Source organism: Tachyglossus aculeatus, chromosome 2, assembly GCF_015852505.1.
Source record: "Tachyglossus aculeatus isolate mTacAcu1 chromosome 2, mTacAcu1.pri, whole genome shotgun sequence".
Classification (NCBI taxonomy): Eukaryota; Metazoa; Chordata; class Mammalia; order Monotremata; family Tachyglossidae; genus Tachyglossus; species Tachyglossus aculeatus.
The window spans coordinates 65,394,036-65,419,374 of NC_052067.1; the positions used below are offsets into that span (position 1 = coordinate 65,394,036).

General features: G+C 44.4%; 1 protein-coding gene across 3 annotated transcripts in view; it reads left to right on the forward strand.

Moving 5' to 3' along the window:
- TULP4 (TUB like protein 4) overlaps window positions 1-25,339 on the forward strand; it is a 269,950-nt gene that overhangs the window by 203,681 nt on the left and 40,930 nt on the right. For all 3 annotated transcript variants that reach the window (XM_038770540.1, XM_038770541.1, XM_038770542.1), the window contains 2 exons: window positions 11,119-11,299; window positions 20,127-20,261. In XM_038770540.1, the coding sequence (XP_038626468.1) occupies window positions 11,119-11,299; window positions 20,127-20,261 (316 nt within the window). The remainder of the gene's footprint in view (window positions 1-11,118; window positions 11,300-20,126; window positions 20,262-25,339) is intronic.

Below are 25,339 nucleotides of genomic sequence, written 5' to 3' on the forward strand. Positions count from 1 at the left end.
GGCATGGTTTAAATGTAGAGCTATGGTATTTTTCCCAACCAGAAATCCATCCCCTCCCCTGGTTGCCTTCTACTGCTACTGGTCAACTCCCAATCCTCAAACCATTGGTGCTGAAAGGGCCCATCTCCGAGGTGGTAGAGAGTAAAAGAGACTCTGACTTTGAGTTTGCATTTCTTACCCAGGGTTTTATCTCCAAGGACACGAGCCCTTCAAGAAACAAATGCTCTTGCATTTGCCTCAAGAACCATTAGTTTGATGGCAAACTGTGGTCTTCAGTTAAATATGATCCTCTCAAGGGCATCTTAGAAGTGATTGAAATAAAGTGGAAGATGCCAAAGTCATTGGAGTTTCCCCTTTTTTTTGGTATTTGTTAAGTGCTTACAATTGCCAGCCACTGTACTAGGCGCTGGGGTAAATACAAGCTAATCAGGTTCGACACAGGCCCACATGGGGCTCACAGTCTGAGTTGGAGGAGGGAGGATTTAATCCCCATTTTACAGGTGAGATAACTGAGGCCCAAGAGAAGTTATGACTTTCCCAAGATCCCAGAGCAGACAAGTGGTGGAGCCGGGATTAGAACCCAGGGCCTCTGATTCCCAGAACTTTGGTCTTTCCACTAGGCCACCAGTGACATATGTGATAAACTAAATTGTGTCCGTGGTAGAGAACATCTCTTAATCAGTCGATCAATGGTATTAATTGAGTATTTACTGTACGTAGAGTACTGTACTGGGAGAGTACAATATAACAGAAATAGCAGATACGTTCCCTGTCCATATGAGCATGCAGTTGAGAGGGGTAATATGAATACCTGTTCATATTCACAATCACATCAATAAATGCCTGTTCAGACCTAACATTGAGGCTAAATTCCAGAAAGCTAGTCACCAAAATTAGACCATTCATATATTATGGCCCATATTTACCACTCAGAGTACCAAATAAATTCTGGTTAGCAACCCAAAAACGTTTCAGTGGCCAGAACAAACCTCAACTCCCAAACTCCCATGATCTCTGCTGCAGCCAAATTCAGCTTTAGTGGTTTGATCTTCATTCAGTCCTATCCTAAGAACCAGAGTAACAGGGATCAGAAATGGGGGTTCCTACGTCTTCAGGAACTTAGAGCTTTTGTAGCCACAAAAATTCAGTCTCTTGGAAAAGGTCTACAACAGTTCATACAAAATGGTGCAGCATCACATCGTACAAGTGGGTCATTTCAGTGAGTCCTGAACAGAAAAGTTTACTAATACCACTCCAACCAGAACACCATCTCAGTCCTAAGGGAAACAGAAACACTAAAAACAAGCTATAGAGACATGCCCCTCTTCAGAAAAGGGAAGAAATTTCTCTTCCTGATTCTTCTTTCCTACAACCCTGATGTGACATGATCCATGCTGGACCTATGAGACACATTCTTTGAAGTGTCCTTGGGAAAGTTGTGTGACCTTGGACAAGTCACTTGACTTTTTTTTTCCAGTGGTATTTATTTTGTGCCAGGCACTGTACCAAGCACAAGGTAATCAGGTTGGGCACAGTTCCTGTCCCTCCTGAGGCTTACAGTCTTAATCCTCATTTTACAAATGAGGTAGCTGAGACACAGAAAAGACACAGAAAAGTTAAGTGATTTGCCCAGGGCCACACAACAAACAAGTAGCAGAGCAGGATTAGAATCCAGGTCATCTGATTCCCAGGCCTGTACTCTTTCCACTAGGCCATACTGCCTGTCTATGCCTCAGCTGTAAAATGGGGTTTCATTACCTGTTCTCCCCCAATACTTAGACTCTGAGCCCCATGTGGGACAGGGACTCTATCTAACCTGATTAACTTGTATCTACCCCAGCATTTAGACCAGTATTTGGCACATAGTAAGCACTTAATAAATACCATAAAAAATTACCAATGTGAAGGAACAGTTAAAGATGGTGTCACATTGTTATTTTTATACTAGCATAATCTAAAAATTGGCTATAGTTCTGGCATCTAGGGAGTTCACTCCTAATAGATCCAATTCCATCCTGATTGGTTTCAGTACCTCCAGATATAACAATAATAATAATAATAATGATGGTATTTGTTAAGCACTTACTATGTCCCAGGCACTGTTCTGAGAGCTCGGGTAGATACAAGGTAATCAGGTTGTCCCATGTGGGGCTCACAGTCTCAATCCCCATTTTGCAGATGAGGTAACTGAGGCATGGAGAAGTTAAGTGAGTTGCCCAAGGGTCACACATCTGACAGGTGGCAGAACCGGGATTAGAACCCATGACCTCTGACTCCTGAGCCCGTGCTCTTTTCACTAAGCCACACTGCTTCTCAAAAAATTATGGTATTTGTTAAGCGCCTACTGTGTGCCAAGCACTGTTCTAAGTGCTGGGGTAGATACAAGGTAATCAGGTTTTCCCACATGGGGCTCACAGTCATAATCCCCATTTTACAGATGAAGTAACTGAGGCATAGAGAACTTAACTGACTTGCTTGAGGTCACACAGCAGACAAGTGATGTAGACGGGATTAGAACCCACGACCTCTGACTTCCAAACCCGGGCTCTTTCCACTAAGCCACACTGCTTCTCAGCCACACTGCTTCTCATTAGAAGTGCTTCTAATGATTCTCATTAGTAAGTGCTCAATAAATACTCTTGATTGATTGATTGAAATGCTCTCACCACTTTCTAAGACAACCTGGTACGCTTTCCATTCATATGTAGACTATCAATTCTACAGAGTGTATGTCGACAAAAATGCGAGCCCTCATCTAAATCTTTATGAAAGGAAACACATAATGTATGGAAATGGATCTGGCTTTGGCTTTTTATGTGGCAGAATAGAATGCAATGGCAGACACTTCAAGCAGATAAATTATAAAACCCTACGTGTATTCAATCAATCCAGCTAACACTGAATTCTTGTCTACCTGTATGGAGTCCTGTCACTGGGCCATTTCAGAGCATAGGAAAGTTGTGAAATCAGAGACTTACTTTTGAGACTTCACCTCAGTAGTTGAAAACCCAAAATGGAGCGTTCGCCGTTTGGGTTTGAGGTCTCAACTGGGCATCGCAAGGACCCTTTCTCAGTTGGTAAAATGCCTTGGAACCTTAATCTCATTGTGTACCTTTGCCCTAGAGAAGAGTGAATTACTTCCATAAATAGACTGTAAGCTCATTGTGGGCAGGGAATGTGTCTGCTATAGTGTTGTGTTGTATTCTCCCAGCACTTAATACAGTGCTCTGCCCACAGTAAGTGCTCAAGAAAGACGATTGATTTATATATAAATATATATATACATATATATATATATATCTGCTATACATATATAACATAAATCTCTATATATAAACAAATATAAAAACAGTGAAAGCAGATGAAACTAGGTGTTTGGTGCTGTCTCTGACACAGGATCTTTAAAGATGTCACCTTTTTTCCTGGTATTTTTAATGTAGCCGAAGACTTTTTCTGCTCCCTTTTTTTTTTCGTTTTCTCACTCCCTAGTCTAAAACTAACTTCTCAAATGAACTTTGATCAGCATCCATCTATGATCCATCTTGGGCTTTGACGAATATTTGAAAGTAGCATAGAGGTATCCCCAGCCTAACATCCAGTCCTCTTACCAAATTTTCTACTTTTTGGAGCACTGAGGTGATCCTGGTACCTCTTTCAAACCTTCATTTTGGGGTCCTTTGATGTTTCTGTCATGGAAGACTATTTCTGATGGAAATGGTCTAAGCAGGAAGCTTGAAATTCAGCTTAGGCACTGCTGTTATCTTCCCTGTTCTGAGATTTTGGAATTTTTCACACGCACCCAAGTTTCACACTGAAGGAGCATCACATTAATTTGCATCAAAAATAGTGGGCTCCACCTTTTCCCCAAAACGTTGTGAAATTGATAAGGAAGTGAGTTTTATGCAGTTTATGCCTGAGGGCTGATTAGAGACAAGTTAGACAAAATGAGGGGCTCTCATAAAGCATGCACAGCCTTTAAATTCCTTTGAAGCTCATTCTCTGAATCCTTGGACTATCACAAAGACAAATCTACAAATGACTTGCAGATTGTTTTTAGTTCTGTGAGGAGAATACTAGCATACTCTTGAAAAGCAAAATTCCTTGGGAGACTTCCTTTCCTCCCCCTACCCTCTCACTCCCCCCCTCCCCCCACCGCAAACATTCTTTTAGGAGTAATTAGAAGAGTAGCAACGTGGATCACTGGTTTCACTCCTGAAAGTTTGGTAAATTACTACTATTTAGTCTTGCTTCATGCAAAACATTATTTTCCCCATTCTTAGTTGTCCCTTTGCTATGGACTACAAAAGGCCTTCCCAACTTGAAAAAATAGGATTATTCACCTATAACCCTGTGGTCTTATATGCTCATCACAGCCATCCATCAGTGGTATTTATTGAGCATCTATTGTGTAGGTTGCCTAACACTGTTCCCTCTTAGGAGATGGAATCTCCAGTTGTGACTTGGGGGTGGGGGTGGAGGTGTGTGTGTGTGTGTGTGTGTGTGTGTGTGTGTGTGTGTGTGTGTGTGTGTGTGTATTCATATATAAATAACAATTTAGTGGAAATATATTCATTTAACCTGAGGATCTTGTTTTATGTCATCGAGTCATTTCTGACCCATAGCGAAACCACGGACACATCTCTCCCAGAACGCCCCACTCTCCATCTGCAATCATTCTGGTATAGTGTATCCATAGAATTTTCTTGGTAAAAATATAGAAGTGGTTTACCTTGCCATCTTCTGTGCAGTAAACTCGAGTCTCCTCCCTCGACTCTTTCATTCATTCAGTCATATTTATTGAGCACTTACTGTGTACAGAGCACTGTACTAAACACTTGGGAAGTACAAGTTGGCAAAATATAGAGATGGCCCCTACCCAACAATGGGCTCACAGTCTAGAAGGGGGAGACAAACAATAAAACATGTAAAACAAAACAAAACATGTAGGCAGGTGTCAAAATCGTCAGAACAAATAGATTTAAAACAATATGCACATCATTAACAAAATAAATAGTAAATATGTATAAGTAAAATAGAGTAATAAGTCTGTACAAAAATATATACAGGTGCTGTGGGGAGGGGAAGGAGGTAGGGCTGGGGGGTTGGGAAGGAGTAGAGGAAAAAGGGCTCAGTCTGGGAAGGCGTCCTGGAGGAGGTGAGCTCTCAGTAAGGCTTTGAAGGGAGGAAGAGAGCTAGCTTAGCGGATGTGTGGAGGGAGGGCATTCCAGGCCAGGGGGAGGACGTGGGCTGTGACTTGACGGCAGGACAGGCGAGAACAAGGTACAGTGAGGAGGTTAGCGGCAGAGGAGCGGAGGGTGTGGGCTGGGCTGTAGAAGGAGAGAAGGGAGGTGAAGTAGGTGGCGAGGTGATGGAGAGTCTTGAAGCCGAGAGTGAGGAGTTTTTGCTTGATTCGTAGGTTGACAGGCAGCCTCTGGAGATTTCTGAGGAGGAGAGTGTCATGCCCAGAACATTTCTGCACAAAGATAATCCGGGCAGTGGAGTGAAGTATAGACTGAAGTGGGGAGAGGCAGGACGATGGGAGATCAGAGAGGAGGCTGATGCAGTAATCCAGTCAGTATAGGATGAGAGATTGAACCAGCAAGGTAGCGGTTTGGATGGGGAGGAAAGGGCTGACGCAGTATGGGTGAGTTTTGACTTGTAGCAGATTGCATTCCACTCCCTAGCCACTGCCCAAGCTAGGAATGGAATGGGTAGGCCTCTGCTTGACTCTCCCTCCCATTGCTGAGACTGTTAGAGTAGTAATAATAATAATGATAGCATTTATTAAGCGCTAGCTATGTGCAAAGCACCGTTCTAAGTGCTGAGGAGCTTACAAGGTGATGAGGTTGTCCCACGGGGGGCTCACAGTCTTAATCCCCATTTTACAGATGAGGGAACTGAGGCCCAGAGAAGTTAAGTGACTTGCCCAAAGTCATACAGCTGACAAGTGGTGGAGCCGGAATTTGAACCCATGACCTCTGACTCCAAAGCCCGGGCTCTTTTCACTGAGCCATGGTGCTTCTCTGGACTAGAGAGTACTGGAAACTCTCCAGGTAGGACCCTGGACGGGAAACCTGAGTGTAGCCTTTTCATATGTAATGAGTCATAATGAGTCACTGTCATCCTCTTCTAAAGTTGAAAACTGGCTGAAATGAAGCTGTTAGGTTCTGTGACAGGTGGGCCTTGGGGGTCTCGACTCCTTATAGCTATCATCTCTCATTCATTCAATTATTCAGTCATATTTATTGAGCACTTACTGTGTGCAGAGCACTGTACTAAGTGCTTGGGAGAGTACAGTGCAGCAGTAACTGCAGAGGAATGTCTAGAGTGAAGCGCTGAGGAGATACTTCTTTGCAGAACAAAATTTCTAGGTGAGTAACTCCCATTTTGGGTCACCTTAGTCTAAATATCTGGCAGGGTAATGTAAAATGAGATGTTTGTTTCTCTTCCTCAAATAATAGTTTCAGCTTTGAGGCTCACTGGCTGTGAGTTGACTCATTCCTTACTTTCCTTAAGCATCACTGGATAAATGACCTGCTAAACTGAGGAATTTTTGTCATTTGTTGCTGAGTCATCCCCATAGATCTCTTTCTAGAGGCAAAATGGTACTTTTGATTTCTAACACCTTGGCTTCAAAATAAACCACTGAAAACCTTGGCTTAAAAATAAGCCAATATCAGGAAGAGGTGGGTGCTGTCTGAAGTCCTCACTTCAAAACTGTAAATAGAAAACAAGATAGTCTCTAACTCTCAACAGGGATAGCTTTCTCTTTCTGAAAATAATATTTTTATCGACTGAGTGATCTCAGAGCAGGGAATGTGACACCCAGTCAGAAGTTTCCTGCTTCATCCTGTCACTTGGAGCTCCAAATTAACAATCACATATTCAGAGATGTGAAGGTCTCTTCCCATAATATAAACTGAAAAAATGCTAGTGGAGATCTTTTTTAATTAAGAAAAGAGAAAGTAACAACTGATTCATCCACTAGTGCTAACACTACTAAGTAAACCCTATGGTAGGCTGAGTGAACATCTATTTTGAAAGTGGGAATTTCCCACTGCAGGAACACTTGACTGGTTTGGTTTTTTTTGGGGAAGTCTAAATACCACTGTATATAAATGTGAGGCTGAATGTCAGGAGAATATTTCTTTTGAAATTTTCTGAGATTACTTGATTTCTTTTAAACAAGCACCTGGGTTCTAATCCCTGCTCTGCCACTTGTCTGCTGTGTGACCTTTGGCAACTCACCTCACTTCTGTGTGCCTCAGCTACCTCATCTGTAAAATGGGACTTAAGGTGAGCACCATGTAGGACATGGACTGTCTACAAACTGATTAGCTTGTTAGTAAGTCAGTCAATGGATGGTATTTATTGGGCACTTACTGTGTGCAGAGCACTGTACTAAGTGCTTTGGAGAGGACAGTGTAGCAAAATAACCGACACATTCCTTGTCCACAATGAGCATACAGCCTAGAGGGGGAGACAGACATTAATATAAATAAAATTACAGATATGTAGGATTTGGTGACAGTTTGATAATGTGGGAGATGAGTCCAGAATAATGCCAATGTTTCCTGGAATTCCCTCTAAATAATCACAGGTGATTAGGTGATTCACCTGATTCACCTAATCACAGGATTAGGTGATAAATGAGGACAACAGAGTATCACCATGGGCTCACATTTCCAAAATTTAATCAACTCTCAAATTTGCATATCTGCTCTCTCCTGGCTACTCATAAGCTTCTTTCCTTCTAAACACACGAACTAAACCCCATCCTCATCTTGCCCACTTGATTGTGATGTCATTCTTTTTTTTTTTATTTTGCATGGAATTTGTTAAGCACTTATTATGTGTCAAGCACTCGTCTAAGTGCTGGGGTAGGTACAAGTTAATTAGATCAGGAACAGTTCCTCCCATGGGTCTAACAGCCTAAGTAGGAGGGAGAACAGGTATTCCCATTTTACAGTTGAGGAAACCGAGTCACCGATAAGTTAAGTGAATTGCCCAAGGTCACACAACAATCAGTTGGCAGAGCCTAAATTAGAACCCAGGTCCTTCTGACTGCCAGGCCTGCGCTGTCTCCTAGGCCACACTGCTTCTCTAATTTTACTTTTAGCAATTGGTAGGTTTTTTTACTCATTCTCACACATCAAGGATGCTCCGTGATTAACTCATCTTTTCTGTTGATGCAGAATCAGATCAATCTCACCAGTTACCCCGATTTTGCATCTCGAATAAAAACTTCTACAATAAGCACTGCATTTAATGAGAAACTGACGAATGTACAGTTTTGATCAGCCCTTCACAATGCCTTTATTGCCTTTATGGTTAAGGGGACCATATTTTAGGGAGCCAAAGCTGGAAGAGGGGGCTGTCCATGGGTGTTGAGAGCCAAGCCAGAGGTCCAGGAGTCTTGTCTCGTTTTATGTTGTCGAGTCGTCTCTGACCCATAGCGACTCCATGGACACACCTCTCCCAGAGCACCCTGCCTCCACCTGCAATCATTCTGGTAGTTTATCCAAAGTATTTTCTTGATAAAAATTCAGAAATTGTTTACCATTGCTTCCCTCCACGTGGTAAACTTGAGTCTCTACCCGCGACTCTCTCCCATGCCTCCTCTACCCAGCATTGGTGAGTTTTGACTTGGGGCAGATTGCCTTCCACTCTTCCCAAGCTAGGAATAGAATGGATATGCCTCTGCTTGACTCTCCCTCCCACAGCCGAGACCGGTAGAGTACTGGAACTCCCCAGGTTCGATCCGGAGGAGGAGGTGGTCCAGGATTAGTGGTGGAGAAAGAAGATAGGAAGAGGAGACAGGATTAACAGTCCTCCGTCCTACCTCACCTCCCTTCTCTCCTTCTACAGCCCAGCCCGCACCCTCTGCTCCTCTGCCGCTATCCTCCTCACTGTACTTCATTCTCACCTGTCCCACCGTCAACCCCCGGCTCATGTTCTCCCCCTGTCCTGGAATGCCCTCCCTCCACACATCTGCCAAGCTAGCTGTCTTCCTTCCTTCAAAGCCCTACTAAGAGCTCACCTCCTCCAAGAGGCCTTCCCAGACTGAGCCCCCATTTTCCTTTCCTCCTCTCCATCCCCCTACCCTACCTCCTTCCACTCCCCACAGCACCTGTATATATGTTTGTACAGATTTATTACTTTATTCATTTTACGTGTACATATCTACTATTCTATTTTTGTTAATGATGTGCATTTAGCTTTAATTCTGTTTGTTCTGACGACTTGACACCTGTCCACATGTGTTGTTTTGTTGTCTGTCTCCCCCTTCTAGACTGTGAGCCCGTTGTTGGGTAGGGACTGTCTCTATACGTTGCCAACTTGTACTTCCCAAGTGCTTAGTACAGTGCTCTGCGCACAGTAAGCGCTCAATAAATACGATTGAATGAATTAATGAATGAAAAAGGGAAGCCCCCTGCAACTTCTTCTCTCTCTCTCTCCTCTGCTGCCCCCTCCTCCTGCCCTAGGTTCGTAGAGGATCCCAGCCTAGCTCCCAGCACATGCTGCCTCCACAGCAAAACCCTTAAGATCCACGTGGACTTAGCCACTGCTGTCCACAGCAGGGTGGTTGAGAGCAGCAGGGTCAGGATGATGTGCGACAAGAGTCTAGTTTGTTGCCCATCGTGTGATGTGACCATGTCAGTTGCCCGGGGCAGTGGGACGTCATCGTGTGTTACTGCCGGTGCACTAAAGCGGGAAGGAGGACCTGGGTTAGTACTAACAATAAGAAATGTAACATTTGTTAGGCACTTACTATGTGCCAGGCACTGTACAAGTGTGGGGTGGATACAAGCAAGTAGTGTGGAAACTGTCCCTGTCCCATTTAGGGCTCACAGTCTCAATCCCCATTTTCCAGATGAGGGAACTGAAGCACACAGAAGTGAAGTGACTTGCCCAAGGTCACACAGAAGACAAGTGGTGGAGTTGGGATTAGAACCTGTGACTTTCTGACTCACAAGCCCATTCTCCATCCACTGTGCCATGCTATTTCAGGTTCTATTTCAATACCCACAGTATTTCAGTATCTCAGGTTCTAATCCTGCCTCTGCCACTTGGCTGCTGTGTGACCTTTGGCAAGTCACTTTACTTCTCTGTGCCTCAGTTCCCTCACATACGAAATGATTGACTGTGAGCCCCACGTGGGATAGGAACTATGTCCAAGCTGATTACCTTGTATCTACCGCAGAGCTTAGAACAGTGCTTGCCACTTAGTAGAACACACAGGAACCACAGCTCCCTACTGGCTTTTGTTTTTAGTTTGGGCACTTTGTATCTGTCCTTGGCTTTTATGTTGTTTCATTGCTCGTGAGTGTGACTGTCTCCATTCCTCTCTCTCGTTTATATTCATAAATCGTGAGCCCCACAAGGGACAAGCCCTGTTGCTAATTCCCACCTGTGTACCCTTTCCCAGTGTGTGCTCTGTACACACTAAGCACTTAATATTACTGTTACTACTCCTACTGCCCCCTCCCAAGCCTAGCAACGTTTAACCCTCCCTGCATTTTACCACACCGATCTCACAGCACCTAAAGAAAACTTAGAAAACAGACTTTTTGGTAGAGACATTTCAGGGGAGATTGGGAAGGATGAGAGAGAAAGGAAAAATCACTGACAAAGGAAGCAAAGATGGCTGCCACACATGTACTACAACAGAAGAGCATGGCAAAGACTCTGCTTGTGTGAGGCAGCCATCTTGATGAGCATTCTGGTTTGGATGCCGTCTTGAATCTCCAGCAGGTTGGTCAATCTGAGCACTTCAAGAACCGTGCCACCCCGAGGCAACGACTTACCATCCAAAGCTGTTCTTTCCAGAGCAGGGCTGTCACTGTGCTGTGAGCAACATGGCGATTCCTTCTTCTCTCCCAGTCTAGCTGCTGTTGCCGAGTACAATCCATGAAAGCTGTGACTACTCCCACCACCCAGGCCCTATCTGGAACAGCTCTGAACCCATTTTCCTAGAGTGGGCTTTCAGTGAACTCCATTGATGAGAGATTGATGCCGGCACCCCACCAATCTCTGGACAGGCAAGCTCCAAATCTCCCCTAGAGGAGCAAGGTTGCTCTTTCTGCTCAAGTAACTGGGCCAATGTTTTCTTCTTAGGTTCTGTTTGGCACAGCTGACGGGCAAGTGATCGTCATGGATTGCCATGGCAGGATGCTGGCCCATGTTCTCCTGCATGAGTCTGACGGTATCCTGAGCATGTCCTGGAACTATCCCAGCTTCCTGGTAGAAGACAGCAGTGAGAGTGACACTGACTCTGATGACTACTCCCCACCTCAAGGTAGCAACCCTGACTTATCTCTGTGGCTAAGTGTGAAAATGCGTGTCCCACTTTAGAATACTTGTCACCATACCATTTATTGAGCACTTATTGTGTGCAAAGCACTGGTCTAAGTACTTAGCATTGTACTAAGTGCTCAGGAGATGACTTTCTTTAAAAAAAACAATAAAACTAAAGACTTTGGGTTTTTAGCTTGCCTGGTGAAATCCTAGATACAAACTAGGAAGGGAGATCTAAGAATCAGGACTTTACAATCTTTTATGTGGGCAGGGAATGTGTCTACCAACTCTGTTATATTGAACTCACCCAAGCATTTAGTACAATGCTCTGCACACAGTAAGGGCTCAATAAGTACATTTGATTGGTTTTATAGAAACTATCCCCTTGCTCTAAGGAGATTTCACCTGAAGTACTATCTTCCCTCATACACTACTCACCTCTCACACAGACATTCATTCTCTCTCTCTCTGTTCCTCTTCCTTTCTCTCTCTCTGTCTCTCTCTCTCTCTCTCTCTGTCTCTCTCTCTCTCTCTCTCTCTCTCTCTCTCTCTTTTCCTCTCCCTCCCTCCCTCTCCATCTCACACATAGTCACCGGAGCAAGGGAATAGAAGAAGTGAGAAGAGAAAATCCTGCATCTACCTCTGTGGTATTTGATAGGTGCTTACTATCCCGGCTCTGCCAATTGTCAGCTGTGTGACTTTGGACAAGTCACTTAACTTCTCTGTGCCTCAGTGACCTGATCTGTAAAATGGGGATTAAGACTATGAGCCCCCTGTGGGACAACCTGATCACCTTGTAACCTCCCCAGTGCGTAGAACAGTGCTTTGAACATAGTAAGCGCTTAATAAATGCCATCATTATTATTATTATTATTACTGTGTGCCAAGCACTGTTGTTAAGCTTTACAGTAGATGCATGATGCTCCCCAGAGTTCATCATCGGTAGTATTTATTGAGCACTTACCATGTGCAGAGCACTGTACTGAGCACTTGGGAGAGTACAATGCAACAGAAGTTGACAGACAGGTTCCATGCCCGCAGCATGTTTCCAGTCCAGAGGGGGAACCCAGGACTTTCTGCATGTAAAGCAGACATGATAACCACTACACTGTGGAACTGTGTGTGACACTACACTGTGGAACCTCTGCTTCCAGAGCTGCAAAGCCATTCTTTGCACAGACTCTGGAGGAGGCAACAGCAACGGTGGCAAGAGCAGTTTCTCATCTCATTTGCTCCAACTGTTTCTCTGCTTCTTGATGGGCTTTCCAGAATTCTCGCCTTCTGGGAATCCAGCCATAAACAGCTCAGAAGTGGGAGGAGATATGGGTATTGCTGCTGCTGTAAATGCCTGTCCTCCTGAAACTATTTTTTTTCTTTTTAATGGTCTTTGTTAAGAGCTTACTAAGTACCAGGCACTGTACTAAGCACTGGAGTAGATACTGGAGTTGATCAGGTTGGACACAGTCCATGTCCCACATGGGGCTCATATTCTTAATCCCCATTTTGCAAATGAGGTAACTGAAGCGTAGAAAAGTGCGTAGACTTGCCCAAGATCACTCAGCAGACATTTGGCAGATCTGGGATTAGAATATAGATCTTCTGACTCCCAGCCCAGGTTCTTTCCACTAGACCAGGCTGCTTCCAACTTTAAAGTCACCCAGAGGTTCTTTTACTCTGGCTTGAAAAGTTCTGTGCTTGAAGACCCAAGGAAATAATTGTGGCATTTATTAAGCACTTCCTATGTGCCAAGCAATGTACTAAGTGCTGGGGTTGATACAGACTAGTCAGGTCCCACACAGTCTTAAGTAGGCAGGAGAAAAAGGTATTGAATCACCATTTTGCAAATGAGGGAACTTGCACAGAGACAAATAGACTAATCTCCTTTGTCTTTGAATATCGGAACTGGAAAATATGGGTTATAACCCTTCTATCTCCAAGGGCTTTGAGGAGACTTTTAGCTGGTTAATGAATGTTAACCTGAAGATGAAATCTATTAAGTATTATTAATGGAATACACTAAATGGCACATGCGGACAAATGGCTCAGGTTGTGGGAAAAATGGGCTTGGTCTTACATTTGAAAGTAATACCTGCAGTAGACTGTAAGCTCCTTGTGGTCAGGAAACGTGTCTACCAACTCGATTATATTTTTCTTCACTTGGATTTGTGACCTTTGGCAATTAGATATTCACCCCACCCCCTACCCCACAGCACTTAATGTGCATATCTTTAAATTATATCGACGTGGGCCTCCCCCCCTAGACTGTACGCTCTTTATGGGCAAGGAAAGTGTCTGCTATTTCCATTGCATTGTACCCTTTCAACTGCTAGCACATTGCTCTGCACATAGTAAGTGCTCAATAAATAACACTGATTGATTGATATTTCCTGGGAAATGAAGCTCTTGTGTCCTGCCCATTTCTCTCTTTTCAGGAGGAAGTCAGTCAGCCTCTAAGGTTGAAAAATTATCCCCATCCACACTATTACAATAGTGTTATTTAATGTCGTTATAAGATTTAGCATCTTTGTTTGAAATATTGGGTATAGGGATTGCTGGGCCAAGGTGCAAGCTTTTGGGGAACCCCACTGGGCCACCTCAACTGTAAAAAAAGAAAAGAAAGAACAATGGATGATAAAATGGCACTATCTCTTAAAAGGATATTTCCAGAGTTGTCCTAAAGGGCATGGAAGCATTAGATAGCCAGTATGTGGCATCAGCGCTTAGTACAGTGCCCGGCACCTAATAAGCACTTAACAAATACTACAATTATTAGTTCTTTGCTCTCCCACTTGGCACATCCTCTTGCAATTTGGGGTGTACTTACTGTACCTCGATCTCATCTATCTCACTGCAAACCTCTCACCCACATCCTGCTTCTGGCGTGGAACACCCTCCCTTTTCATACCTGACAGACAACTGCTATCCTCACCTTCAAAGCCTCATTCAAGGCACATGTCCAAGAGGCCTTCCCTGACTAAGCCCTCATTTCGTATCCTCCCACTCGCTTCTGCATCTCCCTGACTTGCTCCCTTTATTCATCCCCCATTCAGCCCCACGGCACTTACGCACGTATCTGTCATTTATTTATTTATATTAATGTCTGTCTTCCCCTCTAGACTCTAAGTTCATTGTGGGCAGGAAATGTGTCTGTCACCTTGTTGTATCTTACTCTCCCAAGTGCTTAGTATAATGCTCTGCACACAGTAAGGACTCACTATATAAGATGGATTGAATGATTGATTGGGGGTGAGAAGGTCCTTGCCCAAATGACTCAGTCCCACTTCTGTGCATCTTGCCCACGTGCCCCTTACCCTCCTCGCTGCTTGAGATCCCCCTGCTCAGTTAGTAGGTGACGAGTGCTGGGTGGGGTGACCCATAGATGAATGATCAGAATCGGCATCCCTTGCCCCCACTACTTTAGTCCTGAGTGGACTGGCTTTAGCTCCTTTAAGGCCTTGAACCTGTGAAGCCAGATTGAATCAACACCAAACTGAATCTATTCAAGTCAGATGAGCTCAGGTAGACCTCAAGTGCTCGGACTTCACCCTCCCTGAATTGCAGTGGGTTCAGGACAATAAACAGACACATTCCATGCCCACAATGGGGTTACAGTCTACAGGGAGAGACAAACATTAATATAAATCAGTCAATTATAGGTATATACATAAGTGCTGTGGAGCTGGGTCGGGGGGATGAATAAAGGGAGCAAGTCAGGGCAACGTAGAAAGGAGTGGGAGGAGAGAAAAGGAGGGCTCAGTCAGGGAAGGCCTGTTGGAGGAAATGCACCTTCAGTAAGGCTTTGAAGGGGAAAAGTAATCATCCATTGGATTCGAGGAGGGAGAACGTTCCAGGCCAGAGGCAGGATGTGGGTGAGTGGTCAGTGGTGAGATAGATGAGATTGAGGAACAGTGAGGTTAGTATTAGAGGAGGGAAGTATGCAGGCTGGGTTGTAGTAAGAGAGTAGTGAGGGGAGGTAGGAGGGGGCAAGGTGATTGAGTGCTTTAAAGCCAATGGTGAGGAGTTACTGTTTGATGCAGAGGTGGTTGGACAGCCACAGGAGTTTCTTGAGTAGTGGAGAAACATGTGTGGAACATTTTTGTAGAAAAATGATCCAGACAGCAGAGTGAAGTATGGACTGGAGTGGGGAGAGACAGGAGGCTGGGAGGTCAGCAAGGAGGCTAATAGAGTAATCAAGGCGAGAGGGGATGAGTGACTGGATTAATGTGGTAGCAGTTTGGATGAAGAGAAAAGGGCGGTCAGAAGACCTGAGTCCTACCCCCGGCTCTGCCACGTACATGGTGTGTGACCTTGGGTAAGTCACTTAACTTCTTTGTGTCTCAGTTCCTTATCTGCAAAATGAGAATTTAGTACCCTTTCCCCCTCCTACTTAAACTGGGTAAGCTCTTGTCAGATACCACTAGCTAAGACTGATGATCATGTGGAATAATTCAGCATGTGCACAGGTGTCCTCTAAGTGAGTAGGACTACATTCCCCAGCACTCTTGGGGGAAACACACGTGGACAATAGCATCTTCTTTACATAATAGTCCAAACTATTTACTAATTTTGACTGAGATTCATTTCTGGTATGATTTGGTATTTGCTGAGGGTTGAAGCCAGTTTTAGGCTGGATATAGTCCAGATTTGGAATCCAGACAGAGATCGGCAAAAACCTCTGTGCGGAAGAGCCAAACAGATTGACAGGTTGGTGCACAGCAAGCCAGTCGTTCGATTTAAATGCACTTTATGTAGCTTATTTCACTTGTAACACTAACGCTGCCCACCCTCTTATTCAAAATGACACCACTGCATTGATGAGGTGCACCTCATGTGTGGCATCATTATTATGGTATTTGTCAAACATTTACTGTGTGTTAAAGCACTGTTATAAGCACTGAGGTCAATTTTATCCCGTTTTTACAAGCAAGTGAACTGAGGTGCAGAGAAGTTGAGACTTGCCCAAAGTCACACAGCAGGTGAGTGGCAGAGCCAGGATTCAAACCCAGGTCCCTCCCAGGTCCAAGCTCTTTCCACTAGACCATGCTGCTCCTGCTTCTATGTGACTTTGGGCAGGTCACATGTTTTGTTTTGTTGTCTGTCTCCCCCTTTAGACTGTGAGCCCGTTGTTGGGTAGGGACCGTCTCTATATGTTTCCAACTTGTACTTCCCAAGTGCTTAGTACAGTGCTCTGCACACAGTAAGCACTCAATAAATATGATTGAATGAATGAATGCTCTGTGCCTCGTTTCCTTCATCTATAAAATGAAGATAAGATACCGGTTCTCCCCGCCTTTTAAACTCTTAGCTTCTTGTGGGACATAGTCATGGTCCAACCTGAATGTCTTGTACCTACCCTTGTGTTTAGTACTGTGCTTGGCAATAACAATTACCACAATTTTTATTATTATTTACCCTTTCCGTATTCTTGGGGTGGCTGTTTATAAATTTAATCAGCAAAGCATTTGAAGTGCAATAATAATAATAGGGGTATAAAGAGCTTTCATTTTGAACACTCACAGCTCTTCATGAGTATTGAATGTATAGCATATGTGTTCAATCCCTTTTACATTTGGAAGGAATATGGTTCAGGAAAACTTAAATGAGTTGTCAATTTAGAGTATATTATTGCTCAGTGTAAGCATGAAATCCAGGCGCCATGGATTCCAACTTCCCTAACCATTCCCATTCTGAAATCCCAGGATTTTGTGGTGAGAGGGGAAAATGAATTTAATGAGAATATCAGAGAAGCAATGTGGCGTAGTGGAAAGAACACAGACCTGGGAGTCAGAGGACCTGGGTTGTAATCACAGATCCACTCCTTGCCTGCTGTGTGACCTTGGACAAGTCAGTTAAATTTTCTGGGCCTCAGTTTCCTCATCTCTAAAATGGGAATTGAATGCCTATTCTCCCCATGTGTGCCCCATATGGAATGGGGTCTGTGTCAGGTTAACTTGGTACATATTAAGAGCTTAAAAATACCACAACTTAAGGAGGCAATGGAAAGTAAAAACTGAGGGGATTCTCTCAGGTAAATGTTGATTCAGTTGAGAGCAAGTGATTTCCAAGCAAATCCAATCTTAATGATTCCTACAGGATGATTTCAGTGACTTATTGGCACATATTAAATGCTTAAAAAAATATAACAGTTAACTAAAGGAGGCAATGGAAAGTAGAAACTGATGGGGTTCCTCTCAAATAAATGCTGAGTCAGATGTTAGCAAGTGAGACTGTGAGCCCACTGTTGGGTAGGGACTGTCTCTATATATTGCCAACCTGTACTTCCAAAGCGCTTAGTACAGTGCTCTGCACGCAGTAAGCGCTCAATAAATACGATTGATTGATTGATTGATTTCCAAGCAAACCCAATCCTGATGATTACTATAGGATGATTTCAGTAACTTGTGTAAAAGCTCAACAGGTGCACGAGGAGCCTTTAATAGTGACAGGCCTCGGTGACTCACTAGGGCTTTTATTTTAGCTTTTTTAAAAAAAAATACAAATTGCACATGTTAAAGAAAAAAAAGTACGCAGACCAATTCAACTCCATTTTCTCTGTCTCAGGACATACCCCTGTAGAAATAGCACCGTTGCATGTCAAACAACATGGCAATCCCCAAGACACCATGCTCAGGACCCTGTTCCAGTTCTGCCCAGGGATGGTAATGTCTGGATCAGAAAGCAGTATAAATCAGTGGTATTTATTGAGCACTGTCTATGTGCAGAGCACTGGACTAAGCACTTGGGAGAGTACAATAGAACAGAGTTGGTAGATATGTTCCCTGCCCATAGCAGTTGGAAGGAAGGATTGTTGTAGAGGGAGCTTTCAGTTACTAAGTATCCTGTAGGAGGTGGAGACAAAATCCCATATGTGAAGAACATGTTGAAGAAAGGTGTTTTTTATTTAAATGGTACTTAAGAGCTTACTACGTGCCAGTTACTGTACTAAGCGCAATAGTAGATACAATAAATGAGGGGCTCATTGTACCTCAAGCAGTGGGGTACTTATAGGGTTCACAGCTTTGCTTCCCTACTCCCATGTGTAGTTAGCTACACATATAGTTGAGATAGGATAGTACTAAAGGATCTAGCCCAGATAATCCAACCTGTTTGGTGTTATTAATAATAATAATGATCATAATTATTACTATGGCATTTATGTGATTACTATGTGCCAGGCACTGTACTAAGCACCGGGGTGGTTACAAGCAAATTGGGTTGGACACAGCCCCTGTTCCACATGGGGCTCACAGTCTCAATCCCCATTTTACAGATGAGGGAACTGAAGCCCAGAGAAGTGAAGTGACTTGCCCAAGGTCACACAGCAGGCAAGTGGCAGAGCCAGGATTAGAACTCATGACCTTCTTACACCCAGGCCCGTGCTGTATCCACTCTGGCAGAAGCAGTATCACCTATTGGATGGAGTTCTAGTCCTGGTTCTGCCACTTGTCTGCTGTGTGACCTTGGGCAAGTCACTTAACTTCCCCATGCCTCAGTTACCTCATCTGTAAAATGGAGGATAAGACTGTGAGCCCCATGTGTGACATGGACTGTGTCCAAGCCGACTGTCTTGTATCGACCCTAGTGCTTAGAACAGTGCATGGCACATAGTAAGCACTTAACTAATTCCATTATTATTATTGTACAAAGTAATTAGGTTAGACACAGGCCATGTCCCACACGGGGCTCATAGTCTTAATCTCCATGTTACAGATGAGGTAACTGAGGCACAGAGAAGTCAAGTTATTTGCCCGAGGTGACTTGCCCAAGGTCACACAGCAAACAAGAGGCAGAACCAGAACTGGAACCCTGGTCCTTCTGACTCCCAGGCCAGTGCTCTTTTGACCGGCATGGGTACTCAGCTAATTAGGAATTTAGGCATCCCATTGGCTTGGAAATGCTCAGATAGCTTACCATTTTGTTCCCACACCACCTCCTACTAGGTGATCCAAAAATTGTTCCGCATTTTTCATATAAGCAAAAATACAGAAAAGAAACCCACCAAACGCCTGGGATGAGCTGTATCCTGACAGGCCACTCTGAGAACAGAGCAGTGGCTCCAGACTTGGGTGGGTCTCAGAGGTGTGGATTAACTCCGGTCAGAAGCATCCTTTGTAAGGCTGCCATGTAGGGACCCAGACTAGCCCCAAATCCAATCCAGAAACTCCCAGAGGCAGCCCAGGGTGTGGATTAATCAAATTAGAACCCGGGTCCTTCTGGCTCCCGGGACTGTGCTCTAGACCATGCTGCTTCTCAGTTTCAGTGGTTCACTGGTAATCGTTGGAATGTGATGGATGTGATGGATGTTCCTGCGGATCCCCGAATATTATAAGTGGTTCCATGTTTTAAGGTATCACTCTCCCTACCTTCAAAGCTTTATTAGAAGCACATCTCCTCCAAGAGACCGTCCCCTTCTAAGCCTTCATTTCTTCATCTCCCATTCCATTCTATCAGGCCTTTGGACCTGGATTTGTACCCTTTCTTCACCCCTCCCTCATTCAGCCCTACAGCAGTAATGTACACATCTGTAATTTATTTATATTAACGTCTGTCTCCCCCTCTAAACTGTCAGCTCCTTGTAGGCAGGGAACGTGTCTACTAACTCTGTTCTGTTTTTCTCTCCCAAGCGCTTAATACTGTGCTCCGCACATGGGAAACGCTCAACAAATTAGATCAACTAATGAATTGAGTAGAAACTCCTGTTCCTGAGTCACCCTGCATTCCCTGTGGTAATTTCCCTGAGGCAGTAGGTTTGGCCACAGCATCACGAGCCTGGATTTGTCTCTTGGGAGCATCCTGGTTTGCTTACTCTGCACTTTTTGTTCCTTCAGATGGCCCAGCAGCCTATCCCATCCCAGTACAGAACATCAAACCACTGCTCACTGTCAGCTTCACGTCGGGAGATATCAGCTTAATGAATAACTACGACGACTTGTCTCCTACTATCATCCGCTCAGGGTTGAAAGGTACACAAAAGTGAATTACCCCTTTCCTCCCCGATTTCTTCCACAGCTTACCTGCTCCACAGATCCCCATGCATACTGGCTTTCCGGACTCTGTGTCTTACCTCTCAGTGGCCACAGATTCTCACCATCTGAAGTGATAGACCTCAGGTAACTGACAGGAAACCAAAGGCCATTTGTGAATAATAATTATGGTACTTGTTAACCGCTTACTGTGTGCCAAGCACTGTTCTAAGCACTGGAGTAGATACAAGTCAGTAAGGTTGGACACAGTCTCTGTACTTCATGGGGATCACACTTTTATTCCCCATTTTACATATGAGGTAACTGAGACCCAGAGAAGTGAAGTGACTGCCCAAGGTCACACAGCAGTTAAGTGGCGGAGCCAAGATTAGAACCCATGACCCTCTTCCCACCAGGCCCAGGCTCTATCCATTATACCATGCCGCTTAGTAGGCAGCACCGGTAGAGATGCACCGGTGAAGGAGAGGCAGCCCAGGCAACGTCTCTTCTCTGTCCCCACTTACCTACTGCTATTGCTCCTCTCTGCCCCAAGCTAGGCTTCCTAACAGTAATAATAATAATAATGGTACTTGTTAAGCGCTTACTGTGTGCCACACACTGTTTTAAGTACTGGGATAGATTACACGTTAATCAGATTGGACACCGCCCCTGTCCCACAGGAGGCTCCCACACTTAATCCCCATTTTACAGAGGAGGTAACTGAAGCACGGAGAAGTGAAGTGACTGGCTCAAGGTCACCCAGCAGGCAGATGGCGGAACCGGGATTGGAACCTAGGTCCTTCTGACTCCCAGGACCGGGCTCTACCCATTAAGCCATGCTGTGGCCACTTCCACTGCTCAGGCTAAGAGGGGGACCCTCTTTTAGGGGGATGAGATGGGTCATGGAGATTTAGGCCCAGCCACCTGCTGTGGGACTCCCGGTTGGCTGAGCACAGCCTCCTTTGGCTCGGGACCCACGAGACTTGGCTGTGAGTCCAGTCCACCCAGCTGGACTTAGAGGCTCTTTCCTTTCTAAACCCGAAAAGAATCTCGCGTCTCCTTGGCTATTTACGGTCCAGTCCTAGGAGCCCCCTTCTTGTTCATGTATGCCCAAGTATGACCATTCTCATTACTCCCATCTTGCATGAGGCATGGAATGCCTCTGGAGAGTGAATAGTATGTGTAAGTGCGCCTACACGTACACATCTACTCCTTCCTCCCACCCTTTGTCTCCATCATATCCATCATATCTGTAATTTATTCATTTATATTAATGTCCGCCTCCCGCTTTAGACTGTAAGCTCCATGCGGTCAGGGAATGTGTCTGTTTATTGTTATATTGTACTCTCCCAAGTGCTTAGTACAGTAATAATAATAATAATAATAATAATAATAATAATAATAATAATAATGGTATTTGTTAAGTGCTTAATATGTGCCAGGCACTGTACTAAGCACTGAGTTGGACACAGTACCTGTCCCCTGTGGGACTCACAGTCTCAATCCCCATTTTACAGATAAGACTGAGGACTCCTAAGGTTCTAGGTCATTGAGAATCTAGACTCCTGAGGTTCAAGGTTCCTGGGGTTCTAGGTTCTAGGATGTCACTGGAGCTCTAGGTTCCTGAGGTTCTAGGTCATGGAGGTGCTAGTTCCTTAGGTTCTAGGTCACTGGGGTTATAGGCTTCTGAGGCTCTAGATTCCTGAGGTTCTAAGTCATTGATATGCTAGTTCCTGAGGTTCTAGGTCACTGGGGTTCCAGGTTCCTGAGGTTCCAGTCTCCCAAGGTCCGTGGCTCCAAAGTGTCTGGTCTCCTGGGGTTCCAGCCCCTGGAGGTTCTAGACTCCTGAGGTTCTAGGTTTCCCAGGTTCTAGACTCCTGAGGTCCACAGCTCCTGAGTAGTTGGTCTCTTGGGGGTTCCAGCTTCCAGAGGCACTAGACCCCAGAGATTCTAGGTCATTGAGATTCTAGATAGTCGAGGCTCCAGACTCCTGAGGTTCTAGATTGCTGGGGTTTCTAGGATTTCAAAACCAAGAATGCACACTTCCTAGGGGCCTAGGTGAGGCACTAAATGCAACACGTAGGTAGGCAGGCAAGGGGCAGGCTACTGTGACGTGCACACCATGGCTTGTACACGTAGGACCCACTTATGGCTGAAACAAGTAGTGAAGTGTAGAAGCAGTGTGGCCAGAGGAGCAGCGTGCCCTGGTGGAAAGAGCACAGGCCTGGGAGACAGGGGACCTGGGTTCTAATCCCAGCTCCTCCACTGGTCTGCTGTGTGACCTTGGGCAAGTCATTTAATGTCTTCGTAACTCAGTGACCTCATCTAATCCCTCATCAAATGGGGGATTAAGACTGTGAGCCCCATGTGGGACAGGGACTGTGTCCAACCTGATTATCTTGTATCTGCCCCAGCACTTAGAACAGTGCTTGGCACAGAGAAAGTGCTTAAATAACATAATTATTTTATTACTATTTTTATTCTTCTTTTTATTATTATTATGTGACTGCCACACATTGCTTTGTGTTGCGTTGCAGGACCTGGACTTGGTAGTCACTGCAGTCTTTGCTCCCCTTTCACCTGCTGTTTTTCAGTAGTCTCACTGACCCTGTCCACCTTCCAGAATGCCAGTCAGAAACCTTCGCCACTGGTGGCAGAACCCAGCAGGCACTGCCCCTACATACAGAGTTGGGACTAGAACCCCTGATTTCCCAAATCGTGCTCTTTCCACGGGACCCACAGCAGAGACGCAGCATGGTTTAGTGAGAAGCAGCTTGGCCCAGTGGATTGAGCACAGACCTGGGTTCTAATTCCGGCTCCATTACTGGTCTGCTGTGTGACCTTGGGGAAGTTATTTAACATCTCTATGCTTCAGTTGTCTCATCTGGAAAATGGGGGATGAAGACTGTGATCACCATGTGGGATAGGGACTGTGTCCAACCTGATTATCTTGAATCTTCGATCCGGTGCTTAATATAGTCCCTGGCACATCATAAGCAATCAATACCATTCAAAAAACTCAATTACTACTCTATTTTACTTGTACATATTAATTCTATTTATTTTATTTTGTTAATATGTTTCGTTTTGTTGTCTGTCTCCCCCTTCTAGACTGTGAGCCCGCTGTTAGGTAGGGACCGTCTCTATATGTTGCCAACTTGTACTTCCCAAGCGCTTAGTACAGTGCTCTGCACACAGTAAGCACTCAATAAATACAATTGAATGAATGAGTGACTCTCCCCCTCTGCCCTACCTCCTTCCCCTTCCCACAACACTTGGGTGTCTATTTGTAGATTGATTACTCTGTTATCTACAATAATAATAGTAATGATGGCATTTGTTAAGTGCTTACTGTGTGCAAAGCACTGTTCTAAGTGCTGGAGAGGTTACAAGGTGATCAGATTGTCCCACGGGGGGGGGGGCGGGGATGGGGGGCTTACAGCCTTAATCCCCATTTTACAGATCAGGTAACTGAGGCACAGAGAAGTAAAGTATATCTCAGCCCGCCTTCTAGACTGTGAGCCCGCTGTTGGGTAGGGACTGTCTCTATATATTGCCAACTTGTACTCCCAAGCACTTAGTACAGGGCTCTGCACACAGTAAGTGCTCAATAAATACGATTGAATGAATGAATTATTCTATTATCTATAATCCTGAGCCCCCTCCTTCCTCCCCACCCTCCTCCCCATCCCCCCGCCTTACCTCCTTTCCCTCCCCACAGCACCTGTATATGTGTTTGTACATATTTATTACTCTATTTTACTTGTACATATTTACCATTCTATTCATTTTATTTTGTTAATATGTTTTGTTTTGTTGTCTGTCTCCCCCTTCTAGACTGTGAGCCCGCTGTTGGGTAGGGACCGTCTCTGTATGTTGCCAACTTGTACTTCCCAAGCGCTTAGTACAGTGCTCTGCACACAGTAAGCGCTCAATAAATACAATTGAATGAATGAATGAATTACTAAAAGTAATTCATTGAAAGGTCTTAAACATAATGAGAAAATGGTCATAGTATTTTGAGTAAAAGGCTAAAAAGAACAGAACCAAATATTTGGATGGGTAAAGTACACAGAGTCCCAAGTGCAGAATTATGTCCAAAAAAGTCCATAAATACAGCCTAAACCTAGAGGATCTATTTTAACTACTTAATTCAATAATCATCATTCAAATAATGGGAGAAGCAGCGTGGCACAGTGGAAAGAGCTTTGGAGCCAGAGATCATGGGTTCAAATCCCGGCTCTGCCAACTGTCAGCTGTGTGACTCTGGGCAAGTCACTTAACTTCTCTGGGCCTCAGTTACCTCATCTGTAAAATGGGGATTAAAACTGTGAGCCCCCCGTGGGACACCCTGATCACCTTGTAGCCTCCCCAGCGCTTAGAACAGTGCTTTGCACAAAGTAAGCGCTTAACAAATACCATCATTATTAAATGACAGAAACTATAATTTCTATCACAGCCAATGTAAGAACGCTGTTAAATGATCATATTCCAAGTTTTGTTTTCTTCTCTCTCTCAAATGCATTTTGGAATAGTTTAGCACATGAAACAATGACTTATGTTTTCCAAATGCCTAGAATACAGAAGCCAACCACAGGAGCCCAAGGATAAAGAATTTGGGAAAATAGAAAGTTAAACATTTTCTTTCTCCCATTTGCACACAGTAGCTGTTCAATACATACGTTTGAGTGAATGAATGAATGAATGAATCACAGGGTCAATTGTGTGTCTCTTGATTTCTCCGGTAGCATATTTGACTGCATTTGAATTACTTTTATATTCTTTTTCCTCTCCCTAATGTGTTTGCGCTTGCATTATTTATTTACTTAGGCAAACAAAGGTCAGAAATTATTTAATCAGGTTGGTTGTGTTTCATAAAACATTATGGATGTATGTGGGTGCTGTTGGGTATGAGTGCCTCTGCTAGCTATTTGGTACCTCTGTTCTTAAAGATTCTGATTTTATTAATTTGCAGCTGGAACATTCTGAAAAAGGGACCTCCTGCCTCCTAAGGCCTAGGGTACATTGTTTAATTTTTTTTCAGGAGATTGAAGTTCTTAGAACTGCATCTCCAGTAG